The sequence below is a fragment of the Podarcis vaucheri genome (assembly GCF_965113315.1).
Source record: "Podarcis vaucheri genome assembly, chromosome: 13".
In the NCBI taxonomy this organism is placed as follows: domain Eukaryota; kingdom Metazoa; phylum Chordata; class Lepidosauria; order Squamata; family Lacertidae; genus Podarcis; species Podarcis vaucheri.
Window position 1 is genome coordinate 47,375,353 of NC_138751.1, and position 27,797 is coordinate 47,403,149.

At 46.3% G+C, this 27,797-nt stretch overlaps 1 protein-coding gene across 2 annotated transcripts; it reads right to left on the bottom strand.

The window, feature by feature from the left end:
* On the bottom strand, nucleotides 1-27,797 carry NBR1 (NBR1 autophagy cargo receptor). Of its 2 annotated transcripts, none has more exons than XM_082194766.1 (21): nucleotides 27,650-27,797; nucleotides 25,292-25,402; nucleotides 22,594-22,656; nucleotides 21,458-21,476; nucleotides 19,891-19,913; nucleotides 18,141-18,344; nucleotides 17,587-17,643; nucleotides 16,654-16,862; nucleotides 15,555-15,716; nucleotides 14,510-14,716; nucleotides 12,800-12,956; nucleotides 11,309-11,596; nucleotides 9,765-9,917; nucleotides 9,451-9,526; nucleotides 7,976-8,137; nucleotides 7,734-7,874; nucleotides 6,408-6,738; nucleotides 6,032-6,126; nucleotides 5,336-5,414; nucleotides 3,695-3,800; nucleotides 1-1,982 (listed from the first exon to the last, which is right to left on the bottom strand). In XM_082194766.1, the coding sequence occupies exons 2-21, from the start codon at nucleotides 25,391-25,393 to the stop codon at nucleotides 1,803-1,805; spliced, it is 2,814 nt and encodes a 937-aa protein (XP_082050892.1). In that variant the 5' UTR covers nucleotides 25,394-25,402; nucleotides 27,650-27,797; the 3' UTR covers nucleotides 1-1,802. The 2 variants fall into 2 exon arrangements, with proteins under 2 accessions (XP_082050892.1, XP_082050893.1); XM_082194767.1 differs by lacking the exon at nucleotides 27,650-27,797 and adding an exon at nucleotides 27,615-27,620 and having other exon boundaries at nucleotides 25,292-25,403.

Here is a 27,797-nt window from a genome sequence, read left to right on the forward strand (position 1 = left end):
TTATTTAATGTATACTTTATTTTAACATTTGTCACACCCCAAAGACTGTTCAAAGTGTTTATTCTAAGCAATATACAAAGATCTTAATATTTGCACTTTTTGAAATTATCACCCATGCACCCCTCTCATAAAATATATGAAGCCAACAAAAGAAAAGTTCAGCTTTTATGAAACCTAAAAAGAAATATCTCTCTACCAGGGTTAACAAGAGGTTTGCCAATAGGATTGGTAGCAATAGAACTAATTCAAGTCAAACAATATGATCTACCTAGGAATACCAAGATTCTCACCCATCAACCCAAAGCAAAATAAGTCCTAATCTGGAGATCTCTGATCGGAGATATGTAGCTTTCCATGCACAAGTTAAATGAGGGTGGGGAAAGGCAGTGCACTGCAGAAGTAGGTGTTTCGTTTTGTTTTGTTTTCCCTCTTCTAAAGCAAAAAGGGGTCTGAATCGCTTCCATCATTTCTGAATTTTCCCTCCCAATCATATTAGCCCAAAGTTGCAGGAAAAAACAGACCTGTGTTTGCCCCAACACACAAAAAACAGGTATGGGTTCAGCCACATCTCCAAGGGTAGGTGTGTCTTTTTTTAAACGATAGCAGCCATTCTTTTTATATTGTTTGAAAAGTCAAAGCAGCACCTGAGAGTGAAATAATCCAGTTGGAATGGGCACACATCCTGTTTATTCAATGGGGTTTGGGCAGAACTTCCTTCTGTCTCTTTTCCCTGATGGGATGGAGGAAACTTTCTCCCTTAATGCCATCTCTGATCCAGCATTTCCTCATGTTCTTTTATGCTCAATATTATGCAAATGCATATTTAAGGGCTTTATTAACGTGTTTAAATTGAATCAACTTTTGTTTAAAAATGTGCATCCCCCCCAAAAAAAAATAAAAAAATAAAAAATTGGTCCACTGGCTGGGCAGGGTGGGTCAGAAATCTTGGATGTGAGAGTCTATTCATCTAAACAAGAGGAATGGGTCTACAAAAATAGTTTTGTGTCGTTTCCCCCACCAAGCATGTCTTGACCATGTGTCAATCAAATACTTAAGTTATAATAGCTATTAATAATACCTCTAAAGATTTACACAAGAGGAGCAACTGCTCTTTGTTTTGGTATTTTTATGGCGAACCACCCACCCAGTCTTCCTACCGGCTTTGCTCCATTTCATAGTCTATTTCACTCCCAGCAACTAACAGCAAACAGCAGCATTTAGGTTTTGATGGGATTGGCCAAGCACGCCAACAGCTAGACTATGACGAATGCATTTTAAGGTAGCGTCTGCAAAACACAACATGAAAATGCTGGTGGAATTATTGCTCCAACAAAATGCATGATTCCAAAACTAGAGGACAGCCAGCTCCACCACCGCCTTCATGAGAGGACAGAATCGGGAATAGCTGGTCTTTAGTTTAGCTCCACCGCTGCCACCACCAGATGGGTAGGAACAATACAGGAAGTCCCCTCAAGTCTGTGGTTCTTGCTTGCTTGCCGCTCATGAACAAAAGCCCTAAAATTCTTAGGAACACAGCTCACTTGTATTTCGTGTGTACATTCACCTCTTTTTACTACAACAAAATCTGGTATTATGCCAGTTTGGGGAAGGAACAACCCTTAGTGTTTTAAAGAAATCCTAGCGCCCGAGTCATTGGATACTGGTGGTAGTGGTGGTGATGAACCATGATGCAATGGGAAACAGAAGCCAAGCCATCTCTGCTGTGCTGGAACAGAAGGGAGCTGGAAGCTGCTGGTGCCATTTACTGCTCAGGTTTTAATGAGCACGGTGAGGGAAAAGGTTCAATACTGGTTTTCGTACCAATCGCTGTGACTCAGTTGCAGCAACTCAGTGACAACTTGGGACATATCACAGTTGTGTTTCCGTAGCAGCCTGAGGTTAAGGTGCCTGTCGCAGAAGCCCATCTCGCTCAGGTTGGCTAGGAAGGGGTTCATTTGCTCCTCGGTGGCCACAGGAAGAGCCTTGAAGGATGGAAGGAGGAGAACGATCAAAACCAGGAAATGTGCATGCTTACAGCTAGGGTTCTCTGCCAATGCTTTTCCCAATCTGTATGCATGAAATAAATCCCCACCTTCCACAGGAGAGGATGTTATCTTGGCAATTATTAATTATATTCATATCCCACCTTTCCTTCAGGAAACCCATTTCCCCCCATTATTTTATCTTCACAACGGACAAAATATACAGGTTACTCTTCCCACTCACTCCACAGTCAGCAGCATTTCAATAACAGAAGGCTTTCACACCACTCTGGTGGGTGAAGCTACCACCCCCATTTTGATCCTGCCTATTTCTGCAGCACTATGAGGGACGCGGGTGGCACTGTGGTCTATACCACTGAGCCTCTTGGACTTGCTGATCAGAAGGTTGGCAGTTCGAATCCCTGTGATGGGGTGAGTTCCTGTTGCTCGGTCCCAGCTCCTGCCAGCCTAGCAGTTCAAAAGCACGCCAAAAAGTGCAATTAGATAAATAGGTACCACTCTGGCGGGAAGGTAAATGGCGTTTCTGTGCGCTGCTCTGGTTTCGGTGTTCCGTTGCGCCAGGTGTGGCTAAGTCATGCTGGCCACATGACCCGGAAAAACTGTCGGCAGACAAATGCCGGCTCCCTCGGCCTGTAAAGCGAGACGAGCGCCGCAACCCCAGAGCCGTCTGCCACTGGACTTAACTGTCAGGGGTCCTTTACCTTTGCGATTTAAGGGATTTCTGGAATCCTTGCTGCCCTCCCCATCTCCCCTCCTCTCTGACTGCATAGAGCGGGTGGGAAGGTAGCTCCACCTTTGTTCACACAGCCAAGTTCCTTTCGCAGTCGCTATCTATTAATTTTTAACAAGACGGAGGACTGCGTGTGCTTGCTTCTCCCACTGCCCAGCTGTCGTCAAAGGGAAGAGAGAGCACCAGTCAACCAGAATGCAATGGGAGCGAGTAAGGTTTTCCACTCTGGTTCTGGAGAATGGTGAGACACAGGAGGCTAGTGGCAACCAGTCCAAAGAAGAAAGCAGCTCATGGCTGCAGTCTGATAGAACAAGGCAGGTGACTGTCCTAATGAAATGATACAGCACCAACTTGCTGGAGCCAAGGGCCATCTGTGTGATGCTGCAGGTCTTCCGAAGCCATTTCAAAATGGCTTGCCCAGATGGGCAAGGCCCATGTGAGCATTCAAGATCCCAACCCTTGTTTTAGGAAGCTACCCTCCTCCTTGCTTTTCCTGTTAGCCCATGGCTTCCAAGGAATCCACAACTACAAGGTTGAGCTGGAGATCAGAGCATCAAACCCGGAGTCTTTTGAGCCATCCAGTGCTGATTTGAGACACCAGCAATTGACCTCTTCGCCTACCTGCCCCAAAACAAACTTCCCTATTTTCTGTCCAGGTTTCCATCAGAGGAAGTCTAATCTGACTATGGGGACATACACCTTCTTGTCATCCCAAGCAACATTTAAACGTGAAATATTTATCTGGTGGCCAGCATCCAGCTCCTGGACATAGCAATCCCTGGTGCCACAAGTTCTCAAGTTCATTTTGCAGCCACAAAAGCTAGAAGCCTGTTTTCACGTGCATGTAACACCAAATTTGTACTTGCAGTGTGACAGTGGAGAGACAAAATACGCAAACTCTGCTCCGATCCCTTTCTTGCCCATTCCAGGGGGAGCATTATCATCCCAAGGAGCTGCCTACCTGCTCCACGGTGGGCGGTCCGGCAAACAGCGCCTTGTAAGCAGAGGCAGCCACTGACAAGGCCCCTTTCACGAGGTCACCAGCGAGGCTGTTCCCATGGGTGTGCCTGCAGAGTTAAGTTGCAATTAAAGGACATAAATAACAAAAGTAAAAGAACCGTGCAGGCTGTCTTAACGGGGCACATGCTAGGGTTTGGCTTAATGGTAAGGAAAATGGGATGCACTGCTTGGGCCAAATCTTTCAGGAAAAGAGAGTGCTAAAAGGTAGGATTTCTGTCTTATGTGCCTGAGCCAAAATAAATAAATAAAAATTCTGTACCAAGAAAACCATGATCCTGTGACGACCAACATTTGACAGTGTGTTATACCAAATAAGCCTACTGGCCCATTTAAAGGTAAAGGTAAAGCTACCCCTGACCATTAGGTCCAGTCGCAAACAACTCTGGGGTTGCGGTGCTCATCTCGCTTTATTGGCCGAGGGAGCCGGCGTACAGCTTCCGGGTCATGTGGCCAGCATGACTAAGTCGCTTTTGGCAAACCAGAGCAGCGCATGGAAACACTGTTTACCTTCCCGCCAGGAAGGTAAACTATTTATCTACTTGCATTTTGACGTGCTTTCAAATTGCTAGGTGGGCAGGTGGTTCATCTAGATCGATGTAATCTACAGTCATACCTCATGTTCCGTCCACTTCAGGTTACGTGTTTTTGTGTTGCGTACTGCGGCAACCCGGAAGTACTGGAACGAGTTATTTCTGGGTTTTGCCGCTCACGCAGAAGCGCTAAATCGCGCTGTGCACATGTGTAGACACGGCGCTTCGGCTCGCGTCAGTTCCGTGTTACGGACGTGTCCTGTCCATAACATGAGGTTCCATTGTACTTAGAATGGCAGCAGATCTCCAACCCTGATACTAGAGCCTTTTACATGGAGATTCCACAGAATGAATACAATACAGAAAACTTGCTGAAGGTTTTATGTCTGGATGGAACAAGTGCCCAGGAACCCTTTGCATGCTAGATTAAAAGTTCTAGAGAAAAGGGGTTGGGTATTAAATGAAAAGAAGTAATCGTCCTCTCTGAGATTTCACAAGGCATTTCCCATTCATTTTCATGCCCATCCTAGCAGCCATATTAGCTAGAAGCTTGCCCCTTATAAAAAAAACAAAAAACAAAAACTATTGTGTTCAAGTTGCTGAATTCCCACTATGGGCCAAATTTTTATTTGTTAAATTTCAATCCTGCCTTTCTACCAAAATGGTGTTCAGGGGAGACTAACCACAATAATACAAATACAACAAAACAGCAATAAGATGCAAGGAAAGAAACAAGGCAGGTAAAACCAAAAAAGATAGTCAGATAATACCAATCTATTTGCTACTGGTACAAGTCCACTTATGAACAACAGACATCTCTTATAAAAATGTCACTGCCGGCCTACGTACTTGCACAGTGCAGTTTGCAACTCAATGAGCACATCTTGCCTAGCATAAATTAAGTTTACACAGCTGTCAGTGGGCATTTTGGGTAGGAGTGGGAGGGGATCTCAAAGCATACAGAAACAGACACTTATTTTTCAGCGAAAAATAGGACAGATACCACTTGCCAACCGGATCACAAAATCCCATCCTGACCCAGCTTATATTACCTGGAGAATTCTGGACATGTTGGTGTGCTATGTACATTCCCTGCAGGCGGAGGTTCGGGAACATCTGCTCCTTGGACCACTAGAAGAGAAATATTTGGGAGCTTGAGAGCAGGAACTGGCAGGAAAGAACCAAATAGCGACTATCAGAGAAATTTAATGGGGAACAGCATTAAAGGTAAAGGTAAAGGTACCCCTGCCCGTACGGGCCAGTCTTGCCAGACTCTAGGGTTGTGCGCTCATCTCACTCTATAGGCCGGGAGCCAGCGCTGTCCGCAGACACTTCCAGGTCACGTGGCCAGCGTGACAAGCTGCATCTGGCGAGCCAACGCAGCACACGGAACGCCGTTTACCTTCCCGCTGGTAAGCAGTCCCTATTTATCTACTTGCACTCGGGGGTGCTTTCGAACTGCTAGGTTGGCAGGCGCTGGGACCAAACGACGGGAGCGCACCTCGCCACGGGGATTCGAACCACCGACCATGCGATCGGCAAGTACTAGGCGCTGAGGTTTTACCCACAGCGCCACCCGCGGGGGAACAGCATTACCCTTCATTGAATCTATTTAATGAAAGCAGCACCTTTCATTGATTTGCCACCACCCACCTTGAGGCTCTGGAAGAGGGTGGGCTGTAAAACTAATGATTTGAGTCAGGAGCAGTTGCTAACCAATTATCAGCCTGTAAATCATAGCACAGTACCTTCTCTGGTTTGGTCTGGAACCCACCAAGAGGCGTCCTCTCCACTGGGAACACTTGTTTCTTGGGAGCTGCTGTTTTGGGGAGGGGCCAGATATCTATTGTTAAAAAATTGAAGAAAAGCAGGCATGTGGGAAAAATATCCAGAAAAAGCACACCCACCAAGCCTGAGCATATGTCTACGCTACACATTCAAGCCATTTCCCTAGTAACACACCCTACTTAGTTTCGCCTGCGTTTGGATTTTTGCGCTTTGGTTGGCTGGCACACTAGGCCCAAACTCAGCAGGCGACCCCTTTTTTATCTCCTTCTGAAGGTTGCTTATGACTACAGAGACAAAGAAGTCTTAGCACACTTTGGCTCCGGGTCCACTTGGTACCTTGCAGGCTGTGGTTCCAGGATCTGAGGGGTCAGAGGCACCTCGTCCAGTGTCTGCGAGGTGGTCAGCATGTCGTTGATACTGTGAGCTGAGGGTTGGTTCTCTGCCGCAGGGCTTGCCGAGGCCTCGGCCACTTTTTCCAAGCTGGGCTGAGAGAGTGCAGAACTGTACATAGACTCGCCTAGAGGGCGGCTGGTGTCAAAACACTCTGGGAGGATGATGATGTAATCCTCAGAGGAGGAAGAGGATGCTTGGCTACAGACTTCATCCTTGGCATCATCCTCGGTCTCTCCATCGCTCAATTCCGCCCCGTCTTGCAGCAGGAGTTCCTCTAGGAGAAGCAGCGGAACAATTTGATTACAAAGACGACTGCAGCCCCTTTCTATTGACCCAACCCACTGCAATGCAGGAATCTTTTCCTCAATGTAATTTGTTTTGCCCTATTGGGCACCATAAAAATAAGATTTTCTCCACAAAAGCCTTTTCGTGCGGCTGGAAAACAATAAAAAGTACAGTCCTGTCGCCTATAGCTCACTTACATAGATCAGCCTAAGCAATGCAGAGCTGCAAACAGAAGCTGGGAGACATAAAATAAAATAATAATAATAATAATAATAATAATAATAATAATAATAATAATAATAAATTTTATTTATATCCCACCCTCCCCAGCCGAAGCTGGGCTCAGGGCTGCTAACAACAATCAAAATAATCCAACGTTCTAAAAACATTTCATTATAAAAATTAATTAAAATCAAATTGGTGGCAACCATTAAGCAAAATTCTGTGCAGCTTGCCAGAGGAGGGGGTCAGGCTGTGCCCTGACCAAAGGCCTGGTGGAACAGCTCTGTCTTGCAGGCCCTGCGGAAAGATGTCAAGTCCCGCAGGGCCCTAGTCTCTTGTGACAGAGCATTCCACCAGATCAGAGCCACAGCCGAAAAAGCCCTGGCTCTGGTTGAGGCTAGCCTAACTTCCCTGTGGCCCGAGACCTCCAAGATGTTTTTGTTTGAAGACCGTAAGACCTCCGTGGGACATACCAGGAGAGGCAGTCCCGTAGGTACGAGGGTCCTAGGCCGTATAGGGCTTTAAAGGTCAAAACCAGCACCTTAAACCTGATCCAGGTTTAATGGAAGAGCTCTTAATCTTGGCTCCTAAGAAAGATTTCACCACCCCCACTATCATGCTCTTCTTTGAACTTATTCCAGTTTGAATTTATCCTTCTTGAACATGGGGATCTATTATAAGGTTATTCCACCCATGGGGCAGAGAGACTGATACTGTCAGTCTTGGTCTCTCTTTCAAAGAAGCAAACTCTAGTCTCCTTACCAAACTCAGGTTCTTGGGCCACCTCTATGCCTTGATTCTTGGACTCTGGTTCCTGTAGTGTTGAAGAAGGAACATTTTCTATCCTAACAGGGTCCTTGTTTGGGCTGCAGTGGGCATTGTCCTGTAGTGCTTGTAGAGAACCTAAATCAACAAAAACACAGGAGTCGATCAAAATGCGAGTTCGGCTTAAGCTTTTTCTGTACACGTAATGCGCTCAGCAGGATGACAAATTAAACACTCACTCTGCAACGATTCCTTCCTCTGTGGGGGCCTGTGGTCAGGCGCAGCATCCAAGGTGAGAGAACGAATTACTGTTTCACAAACAAACTGGGTCCCACTCATGTCTTCCTCTCCTTCCTCGGAGTTAGCCGGATTCTCAGCCTTCCCTTTCCCTGCCTGGGCATCTGTAGGATGCAATGTTCTCATTAGCACTCGCCGCAAGTTTTAGAACTCAAGCAGTCCTAGAAGCTGGGGGCTTGATCTTCATCCTCAGTAACCAACCCAAATTATTATACAGAGACTTGAAACAATGGGAGCCCAATGCAGTTCAGATCACCAGATAATTGGGAAGGTCCATTATTTCAAAATAACAAATGAAGGCAACTAAGCAAGGGCACAATTTATTACTGGGTGTGGATTTCAGCATTCTAAGAATCTCAGCTTTCATTTTTGAAAAATACATATGCTCTTAGGACTTATGGAAGAGCTGAAATAGGCTTCAAATTACTTGAGCCTGGTGAAATCTCAGAGACACAAGACAGGCTAAGTAAGACCTTCTAGTCTGGCAGTGGATGAAGCGTAGCTTATTGTCCCTTCCTGTAAGCAGAAGAAATGTAACACCCCATTTCAGGCTTCAAATTTACATGTTCTCCCCCTGCTCTCTTCCTCTATCTGGTCCCAGCCAGCTTTCTCCAGCAAGGAACTGTCATGGGGCAGCAGTGACATGCAGCAAGTCATGTCTGGAAGAGCAAGATGCCACCGGAAGGAACAGGAACCTGCTCTTGAGAGTCCCCAAACTATTTTTGTGGACTGCCTCAAGTGTTGTGCAGGTGAAGGAACTCAAACCTGCCTGGAACTGTTCCAAATAGGCAGAAAGTGCTAGGGATTTCCTTTAATTACTTAGTGGCAAAAGAAATGTACCCCACATGCTCAGTACGGCAACACAGCTCAGATTTAAGCCAGAAGGCTTAAATCGCCTTTGGGCGCCCATGATTCGACTGGCCGGCAGTCTCGGACAGAACTATAAAAACCCTAAATGGTATCTGATCAGGCAAAGCAATCAGAGAGTCCAAGGCAAGCAAATGATGGCCCACAGGCAAGCCAAAATCGGGGTACAGTCCTCAGCACAGCTTCAAAGCAGCACAGACGACCTCAGAATCTGCCCTGGTCTTCAGAGGAGCTAGTGCCAGTCCCAGGTTGGTGGAAGCTTGGGACCTATTGGTGAAAAGCTCTGAGTAGACAAGCCTCCTTTGTCTCTTCTCTACCACGGAAAGGGGCAGGTAACAAGCAAGAACCGCAAGGAGCAGGACCAGGAGTCTCTGGGGACTGACAGAGGGGTTCCTACTGAAGCATGGGTCCCGACAGGTGCCCAACGATGGCAGCTCCTCCTACTGGCCCTGGATGGAGTGCTAGACCTGCATCTCTAGGGCAGACGGGGCAAGGATGTGCCCTTCACAACTACCACCGACAGGCCTCCTGGGGTTGGGGTGATGCTTACCTCCAGGAGTGTTGTGTGGCACCTGCTCCAGTTCCTGCACGATGTTAATGTCCAGCAGTTCAAAGGAGAGCAGATCCTAGGAGGGAGGAGGGAAACAAAAGCATTCAAATTAGGGGATAAAAAGAGAGCGACATCCATCTCCGTCCCTCTCTGCCATGCCTGGTCAGCTAGACACCAAGTTTTATGAAGTTTAAGAGAAAACAGCCTTGCCTCACTGCAGAATCTTTGGTGTTGAAGGGCAGAACAAATGCGGAATTATAGATTTTCTGTGAATTCGCCCCGCCTCCAAGCTTGGTTCACACCTGACATTTTACCTGAGCTGTAAGCAGGTCAACTGACGGGATGTAGAACTCTCTAGCACTGAGGATGCTCTTCAGCTTTGGTGGAGCAGCTCGGCCAGCCACACCTCCCGTCGTGGCACCATCAGCAGTTTGCAGAGCTTGCCCCTTGAACTTTGAGGGTCTTTCCTACAAGGAGAAAGAGAAACAGTGAAAGGACCGTGGAGGTGACTCTTAAGGCGAGCAGCCTCATCCTAACTTAGGGCAAACAAAAACTCCATCTTTTTACTGTGCCATCAACATACAGGACAGTTTCTTGGGCACTAGAGTTCCATTTTGTTGCTTAAGCTTCCTGGCAAAAGGGGTGCAGTGAAAAAAAATACAAAATGCTTAATTATGGGCTGTGCCAAGAGACCAAACGAATCACAGGGACTAACAGAATGTTTGCAGGATCTTGTAAAATCCTGCTGGTGGAATAAATGCCACATAGAAAGCAAGATACAGAGTGTTTGTTCTTTTCCCACAGAAAGAGATGCATCTTTCACATCTGATCAATTACATTCATGTTCCACTTAGGAACACGGGAAGCTGTCTAACTACCGCAGTGCTGCCCACACAGGCAGGCTTCAGGGTTTGCAATAGAAGTCATTCCCAGCCCCACCTGGAGGCAACAGGAACAAAACCTTGTGGGGCCAGTGCACACCACTGTTATCTACTCTTTGCCCAAAGAGAGTGTTTTTTAATTCGATGAAGAAGGGAGACCAAGAAAAAGCAACACAGACATGTATACGTATGAACACAGTTACTAAATGGATGTCACAAGCCTTATCTCTGCTGCTTGGGAGGCCCAACTTGCCATTGGCTAAACCGCTATGACATCACAGACTTGACTCAAGACTTTCTAATCTTATTTTCCATATACAGTGGTACCTTGGGTTAAGAACTTAATTCGTTCCAGAGGTCCGTTCTTAACCTGAAATGGTTCTTAACCTGAGGCGTGCTTTCGCTAATGTGGCCTCCTGCTGATTTCTGTTCTTATCCTGGGGCAAAGTTCTTAACCTCTGGTTAGCAGAGTTTGTAACCTGAGGTACCACTGTATTCAATAAATATTTTCCCACTCTTCTTTAAATATATGAAGCATGGAAGGAGAAGAAGGGAAGTCATTGGATATTTTAAAGTTTGTAAAAGTTTAATTTGAAATTAGAGAGGGAGGGAACTAGGGGTGCCTGGAGGCATGGCGGCTGAAGGAAGGTAGTTACATGAAAGTTTATGATATACACAGTGCTACCAACGTTATATTGCACCACATACTATTATTAGTGCAAATACAAACGACCCTTTCAGCAGTGATTTGTTGGCAATAATTCAAAAAGTCTTAAGAGCAAAGTGAGCTAATTTAGCCGAGGAACTTGAATACACCTTGTTGCTGAAGGAAGGAGTGGGAAAATATATATGCAGAAAGCAGAGCAGCAGAGGCCTGAGGAGAAAGATCTAAGGGAAGGTGGTAAGCAGAAAGCAGAGCTGGGGGGGGGGGGGACAACAACTTACACAGGCTCAGGGATATAAAATAAGGGCCTCACCTCTTTCTTGCAATGGGAACTGCCCTTCTGGGAAAAACTGGACCCCCGTTTGCTATTCTCTGGGCAGTCTGTGTTGCAGGAGGGGTCTACCACAATGCTGCACCAGATGCGCGGCCCAAACTGCTCCCCTCTGTGCGATAACCGCCAATGAGACGTGTAGGTTCCTTCCATTGGAGGAGCTACAAACTCCACAGAGACAACCCCCTCTTGCCCAGGCAGCAAGGAGGGCACAAGGACATCCTTCTTGTCCGAGGACACCAGAGTTAAGTTCCCCCACATGAATTTCAGCTGAAGGATGGAGACAGAGAGAAAAACAAAAGGCCATTAACTTCTTCCTGGTCCCAGCCAAGCATGTGAAGGGAGCCTCATTCACCGCAAGTATCTTTCCACAACAAAAAAACTTTTTTTTTAAACCTAGCTTCCCCCTCAAGTCTGTTCTAAGGAATTAACTAGACAGCTTTGGAGACAAAAAATCCGAAAGGCTGGCAAACAAAGGTGGCAGAGGGACTAAGGCTGTTCCCATATTGTTTTAGGTCAACTTGATAAATGAGGGTGGGCAGATATCTTTTAAAATAATGGTGTCCCAACCTAGGGCAGGTTAAGTTTGGAACGGGTTCAGAAGCAATGTGTGCGCTGTGGGGCACAGTTAGAGCAATTTTATCTGACAGACACATGGTCTCCTACTGCGCCTTCCACAAAAAATCTGCTTCTCAATGCTTTCCCTGTGTTTCTTAAATCAATCCTGTGGCTTTGGATATGCTCAGCAGCAAAAATGAACAACTACGGCAAGGATGGGAACACTGTAGCTGTTAGGCTAGAATTCCCTCCAGCCCCAGCCATCATGGCCAATGGTCAGGGATGATAGGAGTTGTAGTCCAGCAACATCGGGGGGGAGGTGATGGGCAAAGGTTCCCCAGCCCTGGACCCAAAGGAACTTTGGGCTTTGCACCTTTAGGAGTCTGGCCAATGCCCCATGTCAGTTGTTGGCTGGCTGAGAATCTAAACCAAGTCCTCACCCAAATAATTTACAGGCGGTGATAGGCAAAGGATGGCAACAGGGCTCTGTACTGAAGCCTGTGGAATAATAAGAAAGCAGTACAGTGGACCCTTGGGCTACGCTACCTTTGGGTTACGTAACTTTCGGGTTGCGAAGGCAGCAAACCCAGAAGCGTATACTTTTGGGTTTCGCTGCGCGCGCATGCGCAAAAGCGCTCTGCACACCTTGTGCAGAAGCACTCTGTGCGCCGCGTGCATGCGCAGAAGCGGCGCCTCATGTTGCGGACTTTTCGGGGTATGTACGGACCCCCGGAATGAATTAAGTTCGTATCCGGAGGGTCCACTGTATGTTGTGCTTCTGCAGGGTGTCTTTCTGTTGCTGCTGAGTAACCAAAAACAGCACCTACAAATCTGGGCTGAAGAAACTGTGGGGACTAGGGCATCGCTTGCAGGGAGATCTCAGCTCCAGCACATACCTTAAGCACTGGAACGCACCTTAGTGTCAGAGCTCCACTCCATGTTGCCAGTGTTCCTCATGCGCCAATGTTTGATGAAGGTCGTCCTTGGGTGCAGGCGAGTTCCATCAGGAAGGTTCTCATCCACAAAGGCAGCGCTCAGCGTTGGGACAATGACTGGGCAGCCCTGCAGGGGACTACAAAGAGAGGGGAAAGTCAGTACAGTTGCTTATCTCAGGCTGAGAGAAGGAAAGTTCACTCCCTCCACTTATGGGAGGCAGATCTAAAGTTTAAAGGATCTGCATTTAACAGAAGTTCTAAGCTGCAATCTACCGCTGACTCTCCCAAGCAGACTGTTCTTGAGAGGTACAGTGGTGCCCCGCAAGACGAATGCCTCGCAAGACGGAAAACCCGCTAGATGAAAGGGTTTTCTGTTTTTGAGCTACTTCGCAAGACGATTTTCCCTATGGGCTTGCTTTGCAAGACGAAAACGTCTAGCGAGTGTTCCGATTTTTTTCCGCTTTCCCCCCTTTCCTAAGCCACTAAGCCACTAATAGCCTTTTAGCCGCTAAGCCACTAATAGCTGCTAATCCGCTAATAGCGCTAATCTGCTTCGCAAGACGAAAAAACCGCTAGACGAAGAGACTCGTGGAACGGATTAATTTCGTCTTGCGAGGCACCACTGTAGGTCTAAGAAGGGACTGGGGATCTTGAACAGAGGATCCTCAGCAGCCCAACTTATAAATCCCAGGGGCGCTAACCAATGCATCTGCTCCGCAAGTGAAGGCAACTTGTGCTAGTGGAATGCACCGTATTTTTTGCTCCATAAGATGCACCTTTTTCCTCCTAAAAAGGAAGGGGAAATGTTTGTGCGTCTTATGGAGCGAATGCACTGGGCGGCAGAGGGATCCCTCGGCTACCGCTGCAGTCGTGAGCTGAGGGATGCTTCCGCAGCCAGAGCCATGGCTCCCGTCCGTCGCTCGCTGTGAAGCCAGCAGAGCAAGAGCCGCTGCGCAGCTATCATTTTTGCTCTGCTGGCTTCAGCAAGAGTTGCGCAGCGCCTCTTGCTCTGCTGGCTTCACAGCAAAGTGGGAGGAGGGATGGGAGCAAACAAAGCGAGAGCCGCTTACATGGCTTCTGTCTTGCTTTGCACAGCTCTCACTTTGCTTGCCTATCCCTCCTCCCGCCTCGCTGTAAAGCAAGCAAAGCACCTGTCCCAGTGTCTCTTCCTCTTCTTCTTGCTCCGGCGTCACCGCGCTTTACAGCGAGGCGGGAGGAGGGATGGGCAAGCAAAGTGAGAGCTGTGCAAAGCGGGAGAGAAGCCATGTAAGCGGCTCTCGCTTTGCTTGCTTTAAAGCAAGAAAAGCGAGAGCCGCTTACATGCTCTGCGCAGAATATTTTTTTTCTTGCTTTCCCCCTCTAAAAACTTATGAAGCGAAAAACACAGTAACTTTCCCCTCCTCTCTGCTGTAGCCCCACAAGTGCCTTGAAGATCAGCTCCACAAGACGGGGGTGGGGGGGTGGGGGGAAGGAGAGGAAACAGAAACACCACTGTGCTAGCAGAATTCTGCTGGTGCTGCTTTGCATGTGACTCCAGGGTTCAGGGAGTCAAATAAGTGACAAGTGTTGGAAACGTTGCAGAGATTCACAATAGCCCATAGCTTGGCTAGGGCGCAGCATCCCCCAGAAGTGCTCCAAACATGCAGATAAAATTGCCTCCCCCATGCAGCTCAGTCCTCAGTTTGCTTACAGAAGCGTATTGGGCTGCAGGCTCTCCGATTTGGCAGCTGTCAAGCCAGCGTTTTCCAGAGCATGGACAGAGTTCCACAGATGGATCTTCCGGTGCAGCTTCAGCTGCTTCTTGAGTTCCCGCACCTCAGCTTTGCGTTGCTTCTTCTCTGCTCGCAAGCGCTGCTTCTCCGCCTTCAGAAAGCGCTTGTCCATCTGTTTCTGAAGCCTGCGCAGGTCGAAAGCAGAGACTGGTTTGCTTACAGGCGGATCTGCACACCTAAAGCCAGACCCAGGCTGCTGGGGGGGGGCAGGCAGTGGCTGTCAAGGCCATTTCCTTCAGCTGGGCTGAGCGTCACATCCAAAGGTCTCTCGGGTGCCAGTGGGGCACCTCATTGCAAATGGGGACATGAAAATTCTACGCAAAAGGCAAGGAACCTGTGGCCCTTGAGATGTTTGCAGGACTTCAACTCCCATCAGCCCTAGCCAGCAAGGCCAGTGGTTAGGGACAATGAGAGTTGGGAGTCCAATAATCTCTGGAGGGCTACAGGTTTACCATGCCTGCTCTACACAGTAGGCTCCTGGGTGCCTACTGGACAGAGGAAGAGAAAGAACTGCTGGGCCTCTCCAAACACTCTGTTATAATATCAGCTCCATCAGGCTCCTACCCTCAACTCAGCAGCCATTTCATCAGGAAATGCTGGAAGACAAGCAATGTTTGGTTCCCCCTCTCAGTTAAAAATCTCTCAATTCCAGCTGATTGTTCTGCATCCTCCTGCCTCCCTATTCCTTTTGTGCTGGGCAGTTTAGATTCACATTGCATTCCTTGCATATTGTACACAGGTAGGCAAAAGAAGCTTGAAGACAGAAAGCCACAGAACACAGGATGCCAGGTGGAAACTGAAATTTACATAATGATTGAACTTAGAACCAAATCTTTTTCTGCAGGCCTCTAGGTATCCCTCTACTAGTTTTCATAATTGTGTGCTTATCCACTACCAGCACACACCCCAAATATATAGGCAGATCCAAGGTGACTCACAGTTTGCAGAGCATGGGCTACTTACCTGGCTTGTTCCAGAGTGGCGAAGCGAGGAGCGAACTGCCCAAGATTATATGTCTCTGAGATACACAATACTGGCTTCCTCAGCTTCAAAAGTACATGGTTAGGGTCGTGGGCATATGTCCCTGTTTCACATGATTCACAGATGCTATAGGATGGGCACACACTGTCAAGAGAGGAAAGGCTATGAGATACCCAACAGCTTTTTCATCTTTTACTAACTGAACTGGTTAAATCAATTTGTGTTAAGATGTGATTACAAATGTGAGAAAAGCCTGAAATAAAACAAAAGAAATTTTAATTCTGTTAGCATGCAGGCTAAAAGATTTCACTTCTCATAAAATGTTACCATGCTTGTGAGCTATTCCACCATCCTTCCCGCCCCCAATTGGCTGAGCTTTTGCATTGCCATGACATGTTCACAAACATTCTAACGGCTTAGTGTGAAGGTGCCAGCGACAGGATTCTGAAAACACTGCAGCTTTTGAAAGAGAACTGAAATATAAGTTTGGATGGGAGGCTGGCGGCTGGGAAACTGAGTGGGTAAAGGACCCAGAAAGTTGAAGAGAAACTGACCCCTGAAGGATAACCAGTTTTACTACCAGACGATGGTGGTGGAGGTAAACAGCAAAGCTCTTGTCTTTTAGTAGCCCTGCAGCTGAGCTCTGTTGTCATCTACATCTCCCTTTCACGGTTGCCAAAATGAAGAAGCATCAGGAAGAGACAGACATCAGTAAGAGAATTCCTCAACTTGCTGATATAGCTTGATTTGCCTTTCTTAATGCAGATTTTATTTTAAGTATAAAAAAACCAAGAAAGGCAAACAGGTGAAGACAACAAATTTTTTAAAAGGGGAGAAGTGCCAATGAAAAGGGGGATTTAAAGGTCATTGGATTCCCCTCCCAATCCACAGAACATGCTTCCAATATTTATCTTGGATAATTTTGGTCATAAGGACTAGAACTCTGACTTTTTACATAACTACAACACACCCTCCCTTGCTTTCCCCTTGGAGTCTCTGGATGCCAAATTCGGACATTCTGGACACAAAGAACCAACACAGCTGTATAATTTGCATTTTCACCCTTCTGCCCATGTCCTACCTGCACTGGTAGCGAATGCCCACGATAGAGGCCTGACAGTTACTGCAGGAGAGAAGCCAGTCAAAGGGGTTTCCTTGCACAGAGGGGCTTGCAGGGGTGTGGGGCGTGGCGCTGCTCAAGGAGCTGGGGAGCTGGCCAGAAAGGAGGAGCTTCTCACTCAGCTTTTGTTCAAGCATTTCAACGGTCTCTTGAACCACTTGCTCCCGGAACTGGAAAGGGGAAGAGGTGCGCCATAAGAAAAGTCTCCTAGATTTTCTCTAAAATGTACTTCTACTCTGCTCCCCTGTCCCAGAAGTGGTGCATGCAGAGATATGGTAGGATTGGGAAGCAATACGTAGGATGACAACAAAATAGTATTGGCCACAAACACATACAGTGGTACCTCGGGTTAAGTACTTAATTCGTTCCGGAGGTCCGTTCTTAACTTGAAACTGTTCTTAACCTGAAGCACCACTTTAGCTAATGGGGCCTCCCGCTGCTGCTGTGCCGCTGGAGCACGATTTCTGTTCTCATCCTGAAGCAAAGTTCTTAACCCGAGGTACTATTTCTGGGTTAGCGGAGTCTGTAACCTGAAGCGTATGTAACCTGAAGCGCATGTAACCCAAGGTGCCGCTGTACATTGTTATGAAACCCAGGACAATCACCATATTTATATGTTTTTGATTACCATATGCACTCCTCTACCCATTACAACACTTAAGATCAACTAAGTGCCCTCTTAACAATATGAGCCAAGCACTGGATATTTATCCAGGGTAGTGTGGTGTCAAATTTTAACTTGCGGGCCAAGCTCCATTATGTTAAGGAAGCACAAGTGTGTGTTTGCGCGTGGAAATCTGTGGTTCTCATGGTCTGGCTTGAGAAACCCTCCAATGACCCCTTCCCCAAGGTCTGAAAAGACAAATAGAAATCTAAGAGCAGAGAGGAACTCACCCTTTCCAAATAGCTGGTGAACCACTCAGGAGGGGCCTCACTCGGATGTTGCTCACTCTGGGGAGACAAAAAGGGGGGGGGGAATGCAGCCACACAACTTAACACACAACTTCCTTGTGCACAGTTCATAATTAACTTGAGACTGAGCAAACAGCGACACGCATTCTTTGAAGCAGGACACAGTGTTTTTCCTCCAAAAGAAAGATGAACACCAACTTCCCGCTGGGAACAGGAGTTTCGTTCTTCTGGCAAAGCAGAATGTAAGCAGCACCTTTCTACTTGTGGAGAGCAGTTCCTGAGCATCTGTCTTGTGTGTTCAGTTGCCTTAGCCGTGGAAAAGCCAGAGGCAAGCAAGCATTTCCCACTCCTTCTCAACAGCGCAGCTTTGAGTTTACAGAAGGCAGAATATCTGCTTGCCACTGCTGGCGAGGGTGTAATGTGGAGCTGTGTTATAACTATCCGTTGGAAGCGCATAACATGTTGACATGCTTCTAGCGCATCAGGTAAACAGGATGGCTCCAGGGGCCCAAGGGACACACATCTTTTGTTCCTACCTGTCTCCTCTCATTCTCTCTTCCAGTATCTCTGTCCTGAGCCAAGGTCCGAGCGAGCATGGAATAGTGGGCAAGGGGCTTCCTCCCATCTCTGGGACTCTGGGTTTTCTCAGCCTTCTCGGGGGCTTGCTGTGAAGGCATGCCCAGAGGAGCGCTTATTTGATAAACATTCATCTGTAGCCGATTGCCTTGTTTCACTGCAATCTAAAGAAAGAGCTTGCAATAAATATACTTTTACATGCACTCACGCTTCCCCATGAATCCTGTGCGGGGCTTTCTTAAAGAGGCAAAGCCAAAAATGAAAATCACATGCGAACCTTGAGTCAGTCACTCTTATTGTTCAGGGGAAACACAGCTGTTTGGAGTTAGAATAAAACGAACACGCACACAACCTCAGAAACAGAGCAAACAAGAAGTTCTGAATCTGAGGCTGAGGAATGCTGCCTTGGTTTGTTTCCAAAGGTAGCTGGCAAGGTAAACATGTAGAAATGAACCCTAGGAACAGTGTCAGGAAATGAAAAATATCCATCAAAAGCAGGGGCCAGGAGCAAACTAAGGTTAACTTCTAGAAGAGAAAGGCAAAATTTAGACAGCGCGCCCACAAGACCGCAAGTCTCTTTATGGGGCAAATTGACAAGCCAACAATTCTGCTTTGATGCACATTGCCTTGGCCAATTCACTTTTCTCAGCTTTAATTCTGCCAGCCTGTAAAATGGAAACAGTAAAAAGGATCTCTCACACAGGGTGGCCTGGAGGGTGAAACACCCACCCACAAAAAGAAAGGCTTCAATGTACTCTGCAAATCCAAATGCTATAGGTAAGAGAGAGACCTTGAACCTTGAAGCACGCATAAGAATGTCGGGAAAGGTGATGTGATCAGAGTTATAGCAGAAAAAGAGGAGCTTAGCGGATGTGTCCTGAGCAAACTGGAGAGCCAACTGGGAGTGGAGTTACAGCAGTCCAGCTAAGAGGAGATCAGTGCACAGACAAGTGATCACGAAAGCGTAGTGTGGATTCGCAAGAACTTTACAGCACCCTGGAATGCACCAGTGTGTGTTAAGTGTAGCCGCTTTCACCTACACTGAAGTACAAGTAACATCGTGACTCAAGCACCATCTTCTCAAGTATGCTTAATATTACAGGAACAGTCCTGCGAGGCTTAACATGACAGACACAGAGCAAATACTTGAGCTACAAACTTGGGGGGTGGAGGGAGGTTATATGCAACCTTCAGTGCAATGACCTTTGGCTGTACAACAGAATGTCCCCTCCACCTCCTCCTTTGCTAAATTTGTTGGTGCAAACAGAAATCCTTGTGCCAAAAAAATGAGTGCACTGGATGCCACGCTGGGTCTCTCCCCCCCCCCCCTGCAGATTTCATGCAAGGTAGGCCTATTAGCATTACACTAAGCTTTGGCTAGAAAAATATGTAAATTCTTTTTGACAGCAGCAAGAGTGTCTCACAAGCAGAAGTACCAGTGAAGGAGGCCTTCAAACTTTGCCCCCGCCTCCATTCTGCTTCAGATATGAAATTTATGTGGGAGCAATGCTCCTACAACCGAGAGATAACAACATCACTCCCAATGAGCTTAAGGCACAGGGTGTTAATAGAACCACTAGTAAAACCTGACAACCCTGAGAAATGTGGAAGGAAGAGATTTCCACAGATTCTTCCCACACCAAAGAATGCCCAGGATTTTGTAGCTGTACTGTTTCAAAAATAGCCATAAATGCTGATCACATCCGTTACCTTAAGAGCTTCTTCGTATTCCTCTGTAAAGAGAGAGAAAGCCACAGTGAGTTCTGTTGTATTCAGACTTGCAATAAAAGTCACCTTTGCACATTTTATAAATCAACATCTACATTAATCCTATGCTACGTGAATGTATTGTACGCTACTCACTAGGTTTCCTTCTGGCCGCTGGGTTAAACCCCGTTTCCCCCCAATTCAAGGCCCATTCAAGGATGTGAAAGGGAAATTCCTACATTCATTCTGCAATGCATGAACTTAGGGACTTATTTAATGCTGACTGCTATCAATGAAACCACAACCCATGTCCTGAGTTTCAAATCTTATATGTAAAAAAGTTTCCAACTTGAAAAGAAAATAACCATTGCAGTGTCCTGGATTGTGTGAGTACAACACATTTCAGCTTTCCTCCAGTTTGGGAAGTATTCAGGTTTTATAGCCTCTGAGTCAGTGAGGCCCAAATATATATTACATGCCACCGACGCATGCCAAACGTCGCATGAGGTTCCAGGAGCTTAACCAGGGTCCATGTTTCCTTTTGGGAATAGGACACAGTGCAGTCTGTGGTGTCTTTATGATACATAGTTTGTTTACGCATACATACAAGCTGGAGTCTACAATGGAGGAAGTTCGCAGCAGCAGCAGCAAAACATGCCAGGTTATTCCATAGGGGCAGCAGCAACAATATACCATTTGATGCTTTGAACTGCAGCCAGTAGAATTAGACGTTTCAATTAACACGTTGATTGGCTAGGATTACTGTCCTAATACACAACTTCATAAATCTGCCTAATTTAATTAGCATTTACCTATGCTAACTACTGGTGCTTATAAGCGAGTACGTCACACCTCCCACGATTCCTAATACATACTTGGATCTGGCCATTTCCGGTCTCCAGCTCTAATTCAATTCTAATGTTTATTAAAAACCAAGCATTTGGCACTCTCAGACCTTAAACAGTGTAAATACTTGAGCCTAACTGACTCACAAGGGCATAAAAATTTTTATAGGATGCTAAGAGACTAAACAAAAAACAAAAAAACTGACACTTGCCTATTGCCTGCAAGTCCTGCTCTCATTTGCTATTGGCTGTGCTGCTGTGATGTCACTGAACAGAAAGGAATCAACTGTTTTGTATGAGTGGAGTGGAGTCAGAGATGCAAAGTCAGCGAGGAAGGGTGTAGGAAAGACAGGCAGTGGGGGAAAAAAGGCTGTGTGGAGAGCCCAAAGTGGTAGAGCAGGAACTGGATGACATTTTAATTTGAGCGAGCCAGTTAAATCTTTGGCTGCTAGTCTCAAGTATAATTACATAAAGGGAACCAGGAACACTGCAGTGAGAAAGGCTACTTCCTATCTGTAAAGGAGAACTGCTAGGAAAACCCTGTAACTTCACTAAATGCAGACTTCTTTATGTGGTGAAAGTGAGGCATGTTCTCCTGCGCATAAAAAGTGCAATACTATTTGTACCCAAATTTCCCCCTACAGGATATAAAAATGCAGGCTTTATTCAGAGAAATGCAGCTGATAATCCTCATCAGATGTTTCAGGCAAGCAACAGAAACTCACCTGCGGTATTGACAGACACCTGTGAAAAGAAATCAAGCACAAATGAAGGCTTATTCCCTGTTGCTGGTCACATTCACCACCCTAAAATCAAAAGGGGATTTCTCATCCAGGATTTCAGAGCAGTTGCCTGGCTTCTGTCACCACTCCCATTGTTTCTAGCCACTCTCCTTCATATCATTAGCTTGCTTCCCTTCTTCTTACCACCCCACAAAGTAGGTTCATACTTTAAGGCACTGTCCAGCCCAGTAACTCCACCCAGGCTATGATTCAGCAGATTAGACCCAGGGCAACAGATACATACCAGACAGACTTTATTCAAGTTTTATACGCTGCAAATCTCCCACTAACACAACACATAAAAGCTTTTCATAATCCACAATGCTCTTCTTGGGCAGGAATGTTACAGACTTCACTTCTGAAGTTCTCTACACAATGACAATGACACCAATAATAACTTGCAATAGGAGATCTAGCCTCTCCTCAGCCCAGCAAGATTTCCTCATTTTGGAATCTTAGCATGTCGGTTCTCAGCAATGGAGAAATGTGGAGAGGCAGGTACCAGAATGCACTGAACACAGAAAGACTGACTTCTGGTAAAAATGAATAACTCATCTCCCTTCTCCTGGGATAAGCAAGACCAGGCCTATTGGCATTAGAGGATGGTGTTCAGTTTGTGACGTGCAACTGATCCAATGTAGACAGAAAACGTCATACAGTGGAAAAGAGCCAGTACACCTTACGCAACAGGAACATCACAGCAGATGTTTTAAGACTACAACTCTCATCATCCCCAACCACTGGACATTACGTTCTACGGCTGATGGGCGTTGTGGGTCAACTGCATCTGGAGAGCTACACGTTCCCCATTCCTGTTGTAGGCAAATTTTGTTTCAGGATAATTATTCTCAGACTCCTTTGAATCCCCATTCTGTTAAAACAGGCTTCACGACTGAGAAAACCCAAAGACTAAATATTACCCAATACAGAACAAGCGTTCACTGATGAGAAAGGAAGCTATTTTGTAAGAGATGCAAGTTTCTTTATAGGGAATTGACGGTGCCAGACTCCGTAAACCTTCCTCCCCAAACTTTCACATTTAAAACAGACCCTACACAGGAACTGTGGAGATAATGTACCTCATCTTGATCTTCATCTAGGTACTTGATCTGGATATCATTCAGTTCAAATGAGACTTTCACCTGCAAGAGAATGGAAGTGCAGTGAACTAGGCTGCTATGCCTGGGGTCAGCAAACTTTTTCAGACCTTGGGGGGGGGGGGAGTGACCGAATTCCTGCGCACACTGGGAAGAATGGGGCTGGGGAAGGGCATGCATAATAAACTAAAATAGTGCGCAGTAAAGCGGGGTGGGGAAGGCTCCTCAACAAACAAGCTCACACACCACCAAGCTGCTCATCCTTCAGCCACCCCCCAACACACACACAGACCCACAATTGCCCCATGGAGAAAAGAACAGCAAGTTCAATATGCAGAAAACGGCCGATGGCGGCTCCAGAGAAGCAGCACCGGGGGGGGGGGGGCTAGAAGAAGAGGCGAGGGGGGAAAGTAGTCCTCCTCCCCACCCCACCCCCCTTCTCGGTTTGCCGCCTGCCTCATTTGCCGAAGGGCTGGCACCGGTGGTGCGAAACAGACTTCCTCCCTGCCTAGACAAAGAGCCGTCACCGCTTTTCGTGAAGCGGGTAGGCAGAGCGAACATGTCTGCTCTGCTCTCTAGCCCACAGCGGCACCAGGGCGGCGGTGGCAGGAGGAAGATTATTATTATTACAACTATTTCCCCAATGGCCTGACTTGGAGGGAGAATAAGAGGAGAAATGTTGGTGGGAAAGCAGAGAGAAAGAGAGGCAAGAGGATTTTTGTCCTTCCACCATCTACCTCCACATGCGCACTCAGCTTCTGGGGGCACAAAACAATACAAACACTAATAATAATACTACTAATAATAATATTAACAATCTCGGGGTAAGTAAGCAAGCAAAGGTGTGTGAAGGAGGCGTGTCGCTGCAGCCGCCCGCTGTGGTGCAGGGCTGCATGGCAGAGGCAGCGCCAGCCAGCTTGGCTGCCCGGACGGAGCTTCTGCAGGCGACGGGAGAAAGAGGTCGAGCTGACCACTGGACAGTTTGCTTAGCAGCCCATCCTCCCTGCCCCCAGTGCCCAGGATTTCATCAGATGCTGCTCACATGTTTTTAAGCCTATCCTTGCAGCCATTAGGGCTACAAGCAAGGCAATAGAAATAATAACAGATTCTCAAGAGTGCCAATATGAAATTCCAGAGAATCTGAGGACTAAGTACCATAATATTCCAAAAATATTTGCCAGACTCTCCAGAGAAACTGTACCTTGCACCAATCATGTAATGCTCCACTCACTGCAAGCCAGTAGTGTACAAGCAAGGTAAACACCTGTGTACAAAGGGCAAAGCAAGCTCACGATAAAATCCAGCCAAACTATCCCTCAGCCAAGAGGCAGAGTAAGTGGGCATTTCTTTTACTTTGTGGCAGACAGCAACACTGGATTTGCATTCAGCCAGACTTCTCTTTCAGCAGCAGAACTGCAGAGATCTGTTCACTTCCTGCCACTTTCAATACTAGGTGCTGATCTACAGTGGTACTTTGGTTTACGAACTTAATCCGTTCCGGAAGTCTGTTCTTAAACCAAAGCTTTCTTAAACCAAGGTGTGCTTTCCCATAGCAGCGGGGGACTCAATTTACAAATGGAACACACTCAACAGGAAGTGGAACATGTTCTGCTTCCAAGGCAAAGTTCACAAACCAAAACACCTACTTCCGGGTTTGCAGTGTTCTTAACCCAAGTTGTTCATAAACTAAGCTGTTCTTAAATCAAGGAACCACTGTATTTCAAGCAGATCTGAGTAATGAGCTCTGATCCTAGCAGGTTCTCCCTTCAAATAAAAGTCCATCTTGTTGGATTGTAGCCCAATCCCCATCTAGCTCCTGATGAAGTTCCTACCAAGTTCCTGTGTGCCAGGCCTCATTTGTTTGCTACCATGGAGCCGACAGAACACAAATTCAGAAAGTTAAATGGGAACTCAACTTACATTTATGGCTACCATCACCAGGGACTCACCATCTTTGGCAAACCTTGGTAAGTAAGCTGAAAGTGGTGGTTGCCCCTTCCTTGTCACTGATCTGGCACTGTGTCTCCACACAAGGTCAGGGACAATCTGCTACGTTAGGTTTGAAATGGGAAAGTTTTGATGAGGGGTTGATGGGTTGGCCACTGTGTGGCTGAGGCACTTCAGCCATGTCAGCAGGGCAGCAGCCAAACAGCCTTTAGTATTCTTTCCTATCTCAAGAGTTGGTAAGGGGTAGGAATCACTGTGCAAGAGCCAGACAATTCTCACTCACCTCTTCCTAACTGGGAAGAAGGGCTGGGGTTTATATAATGCTTGCCAGAAGGCAGTGGCAAGCTTATCATGGCTAGGGGTGGGTGATATCTGGTTTTCAATATCACTATATATCACCAGCTGAACATAATGATATACCAATATATCACAATGCCTAAAATAAGGATGAAGCCATGTAGAACCATTGGCTATCTTCACAGTTTTTCCCACCTAATTTTGCATAGAAGACACACACAACATGATTTGCAATATATTGCCAGGTCAAAAATATGAACCCAATATAATGATATGGATTTCAAAACCGGTTTTGGATGCTATATCAATATAATCATCTAGCCCTAATCATGGCAAGCAAAAATGTGGAAGTCTGATAATCAGAGTTAACTTTCATTATATATATTAATTTTTCTGTGTTGTTCAGTGTATTTCAACCATCAAAGATCCAACTCACCATGGCTTCCACATCAGCCCATGTGGTATTAGATGAATCTGACACAAGGAAGCTCTGTGTGTCACCTTGGAAGGTCACACTGAGATTTACCTGTGGATCCATGCCGCAGGACTATGGAAAGAAAATGAAAGCAATTAAAATCTAAACAGCTTGGATGCTTTGAAGTGAATGCAACCACCTCCAGAAAAAGAGGTGCTGGGGCCCTGGTTTACTTGAATGTTTTTCTTACTGCTCCTGAAGACCTCCCTGTCCCGCCCTGTCCCCCCTGCCAGCCAGCCAAGCACTATGATTCCCCAGTGCTTAGGCAATAACACTTTGTACCTGCTCACAGCTTCTCTTTTAATATTACAACAGTGAACTTTGACTGGGCCGATTTACTTGTAAATAACTTTTGAAAAATAATAAAGTAACACACTTATTCTGTCTCAAGTGAGGCTGTCAAGAGAAAAAGCTGGTTTTACACCAAGCTGTTTGGTTTTAAACAGCCCAATATTTAGGTATTGCCACTCACTCAATTTCTTTTCTTTTTTTACAGACACCGCCCAGATTCATTCTAGATAATCTCTCAACAGCTGTTTGCATGATTTAGTGCTTCCAGTCACCTGACTCTAATTTTCCTAACGTCATAAACAAACTAGACCATATACAGTAGTTTACTAAACACCACCCACTAACATTTCTTACTCCTGTAATCATGTCCACCCAGTACCTCATCTTACTTAAAAATAAACAAATCCAACTACACTTTTAAGAAATTCAGATTAATGACAACTGAAAAACAGGGATTTAAACAACAAGAGCTGTGTCTTGCTAATGCAAATAATGAACATTTTGTAAAATACTAATGTGTTATGCCAACCATTTCCAAGATCAGAAATGCCTTTTACTTCAGCCACCAACCCACTATTTAAACACTTTCTAACACCAGATCTCATTGGGATTTATGTACATCTACCTCTGTTGACGTTCTTGCTATTGATTTTCTCTTCATATCTTCTGTTTCGACAATGGTATTGATCTCTCCTTTGCCCTCCCCTCAACCCTGTTGAGCACAGACTGTACTACTTAGTTCATACACACAACCCAATTACAGGTTATATGACCCACAGACTGAAGCCCAACCTGTTAAACAAATGACACAGCTAAGATAAAAGGGGTGGGGAGAAGTCCTGCAATAGCTGAAATACAGATACAACAATGCAGGTACAGATAATGTTTTATTTAACTGGAACACTACAAAGATTCCCGAGGGGGAACCATCTTGGGAGTAAATCCCTAGGCACAGGAAATTGCATTCTTACAGGGTGCATACCGGAAACTCGGCTACCCATCTGACCTAGTTGCCTGTCTTGGCGAGAGATTGCCCTGAAGCCAAAACAACACCAACAGCCCTGAGTTTAAAGGCCGCAACTGCCACACACCATACTTGCCTGATGGGAGAAAACTCCAAGACCATAACTGAGACAAGAAGAGCTTGGAGGCATTGGGATCAAGCAGCATTAGCCACGTATTAGCAAATAGGAGATATATATATATATACACACACACACATACACGCCCAAAAATATATATCTATACATAGACACACACGCATATATACATATACACACACACACACACACACACATATATATATATAATGTGTATGTGTGTATATATAATATATTCATATATGTATATATGCGTCTATTTTTTGGGCGTGTGTGTGTGTGTGTGTGTATATATATATATATATATATATATATATATATATCTCCCATTTGCTAATACGTGGCTAATGCTGCTTGATCCCAATGCCTCCAAGCTCTTCTTGTCTCAGTTATGGTCTTGGAGTTTTCTCATATATATATCCTACCACCACTAAACATCCCTTTGGGCTTCCATGGTGTTTCTGGGCTGCATTTGAAATAGGTTGGCAGGCAGCAGGCGAGGCGATGCTAGGCTACTCACCCAGCTGTGAAATTTTATTATTAATAATAATATCTAAATTCGTATACTGCCCTTCATCCGTAGTTCTCGGGGTGGTTCACAGAATAAAAACACGATACCGAAACACAAAATAACCCCCCCCCCACACACACAACATATTTAAAAGGGTGCAGAAATGAAGGCAGGGAAGCAACTTGGGCTCCCCACCCCACCGTCGCCTCAGAGATATATATATTTTTTTACTCGCCACAGGGCACGAGAGAGAAACTAACCCCATTATAACCACATAGACAATAGTGTGGTGGTGCTTGTTGTTTACAGAAGGTGGGGGGAAGGATATACTTCTCTCCCCTCCGCAGTCCCCAGCCCGCCGAAGCGACCCTGCCTCCCCCGAGTCGCGCCGCCGCCTCAGGACAGAGCGGCCCTTACCGTCGCGCCGCCGGGTCCCCTGGGAGCTGCGCCCGCCCGCAGCTGTCTCGGCAGCGAACGCTCCGGCGGCCCCTTCTCTTCGCACCTCCTCGCGCCCGCCCCGCGCTGTGACGCGGGGGGAAAACATGGCGGCTCCACCCGAGGCTGG

What these genes read in the sequence shown, in the direction of transcription:
- NBR1 (XM_082194766.1), bottom strand. Translation starts at nt 25,393, where the DNA reads ATGGATCCACAGGTAAATCTCAGTGTGACCTTCCAAGGTGACACACAG. An exon ending in GGCCCAAGAACCTGAGTTTG is followed by an intron (nt 6,739 to 7,733) that starts GTAAGGAGACTA and finishes TGCTTCTCCTAG; the next exon opens with AGGAACTCCTGCTGCAAGAC. An exon ending in GACCGCCCACCGTGGAGCAG is followed by an intron (nt 1,983 to 3,694) that starts GTAGGCAGCTCC and finishes CCATCCTTCAAG; the next exon opens with GCTCTTCCTGTGGCCACCGA.